Below are 2,500 nucleotides of genomic sequence, written 5' to 3'. Positions count from 1 at the left end.
GAAATGCAGCTCAAAGTGCTTTACAACAGGAATAAGAACATTAAGTGAATCTAATAAAAACATATACAAGCAGAGAATGAATATAAAAGCGAGGCGCCCGGTCCCGCTCATTTGGAGCAGTTTGGGGTTCAGTGTCTTGCCCGAGGACACCTCGAACAGACAGCCGGGGCTCGAACCGCCGATCTGCCGACCTTGGGATCATTAGACGCCGGCTCTACCTCCACAGCCGCCCCACATCATCACATTACACAAGTGTAAGAGAGTTCAAATTCTTAGGCTTTTCTTCCTTGTTGTTGATGGGTGACCTTTGTTAGAGGTTAGAACTGTGTGTTCAGTGTGTTTATTATTTATTATACAACAGTTAGTTCCGACCAAGTAATTTGATTGGACAAGAGGCATTCCATCAGTGCTGATATACAGTATCTGGGACTTTTAACTATATGTATCACTCCGAAATTACCGTTAATACAAAGTAGCTAGCCTGCAGGTGTTTGTGTTCAGGTTACTAGGCAACAGTCCAGTTGCGGAACTATTCTTTCCAAAATGAATGATTAAATAAACAAACAAATCATAATCTGTCACTTATTCAGTATAACAGGACTCCCTCTCGTGTGATATTGCTTAAATATATCATATATAATACATGCCATTTAGCTGACGCTTTTATCCAAAGCGACTTAGATTGCAGTGAGTCCATTTTTCAGTATACAGTATATATATATATGGTCCCAGCGGGAATCGAACCCACAACCTAAGCGTTGTTAGCGCCATGCTCTACCAACTGAGCCACAACACACTGAGGACTGAGGACCACAACACAAGGTCAACCAGGACCATCCCAAAACCATGTGGATGGGTGACGTCTGTTAGATGTTAGAACTGTGTGTTCAGTGTGTGTCGGTCACTCACCCACGATGATGGCGGTGGACTTGTACTCAGGGTTGAAGGGACACCTGCTGCGTCCGTCCTCCATCACTATCTCCCCCGTCTCATCTCTCTCCAGAGAGAACGTAGACGTGTTCTAGATAGAGAGATAGATAGAGAGATGGATAGAGAGATAGATAGATAGGAGAGATAGATAGATGCAGGCGTTAGAGCAGCTCAGACCACAAAACAACAACAACAACAGAAAGTGACAATTGAATAATAGACAAAAATAGTAAATAAAGACAGACCACTAGACATTTGGGACTCTGACCACCCCGGTGGAGCCAGTCAGAGGAGGAGTTGTACAGTGTTAATGCGGCAGGCAGAAAAGATAAGAGTTTTGTCTATAGAGAGACACACCCCTACATAAAGTCTGATAATTCACTTATAAGGAAACTGGACTCAATGACCTCTCCCATTGCCATCTTCATTCACTGTTTTGCTCCGACTATTATCGTGACATAAACTAATTTCCTTCAATAAAAGTATAACGCCCAAACCCGAGGTCGAGGTCTCCTAAGTCTCCCTGTGTCCCCTTACCCCGACTGACTCTGGAGCCCGTCAACATAACATGTTGATAAGCGGGGGCCAAACATCTCAGACAAGCTAGTTAGGCCCCGGAAGAAACCAGCCTGGAATCCTGGTTCAGGACCTAACGTCCTGCCAAGAGCCAAGAGTCATGTCGTCCTGTATTATTCTTCCACCGTGACGTCAGAGACGGAACGCTTAATTCCTGGAATTAGGACCGGGGCTCGCTAGGCTGATTGCCCCCTGTCAAGACATCAATGTCATTCTGTTTAGTCTCAAGACAAGCATCACAACACCCTCCCTAGTATGAACAAGCATCCCAACACCCTCCCTAGTATGAACAAGCATCACACCACCCTCCCTAGTATGAACCAGCATCACAACACCCTCCCTAGTATGAACCAGCATCACAACACCCTCCCTAGTATGAACCAGCATCACAACACCCTCCCTAGTATGGAATGGAATGGAATGGAATGGACTTTATTGTCATTGCTACAGTACAGGTACCAAACAACGACATTTAGGAGGGGTGGCTCCCCTGGTGTTAGGAAAGGGAAAAAAAAAACACTTTTAAAAAAAAAATCACAAGAAGGGAAGGAGCTGGTTTACATAAATAAAGGCTATGTACACTATCCACTGTACTATACTGTACAGATAGTCAACTAGGGTTGTCATATTGCACAATAGTATTATTTCACATTTATTTAAAGTGTCACAGTTTGCAGGCTTGAAATGTACATGTTTGTGCCTCAGCACTACACCTGATTTTTTCAGTCCAGCAGCTGCCATCAATCCGTCCAGACTGTCCAGGGCCCAGAACTTAGGTCTTTGCTGTGTTCAGGGCCTGGACGGCCCTGTGGTAGAAGCTGTTCTTCAGTTTGTTTGTCCTTGCAGCCAGGGTCCTGAACCGCCTTTTCGAGGGCAGCCTGGTAAAGTGTTCGTACCCAGGGTGGGTCGGGTCCCTGGAGATCTTGGAGGCCTTCCTGAGACAGCGTGTGTTGTACAGCTTTTCCAGAGAGGGGAGGGGGGCGCCGGTGATCTT

At 45.6% G+C, this 2,500-nt stretch overlaps 1 protein-coding gene across 1 annotated transcript in view; it reads right to left on the bottom strand.

Moving 5' to 3' along the window:
- The window catches only part of LOC308165638 (semaphorin-4B-like), a gene marked incomplete at both ends in the record, with an annotated part of 42,299 nt that overhangs the window by 18,827 nt on the left and 20,972 nt on the right, over window positions 1-2,500 (bottom strand). The window contains one exon of the mRNA XM_080539788.1: window positions 910-1,021. Within this exon, the coding sequence (XP_080395914.1) occupies window positions 910-1,021 (112 nt within the window). The remainder of the gene's footprint in view (window positions 1-909; window positions 1,022-2,500) is intronic.

Source organism: Nansenia antarctica (assembly GCF_963989245.1).
Source record: "Nansenia antarctica genome assembly, chromosome: 9".
NCBI classification, from domain to species: Eukaryota; Metazoa; Chordata; class Actinopteri; order Argentiniformes; family Microstomatidae; genus Nansenia; species Nansenia antarctica.
The sequence above is the reverse complement of the archived record's forward strand: the minus strand, read 5'-3'. Positions and strand labels throughout refer to the sequence as shown.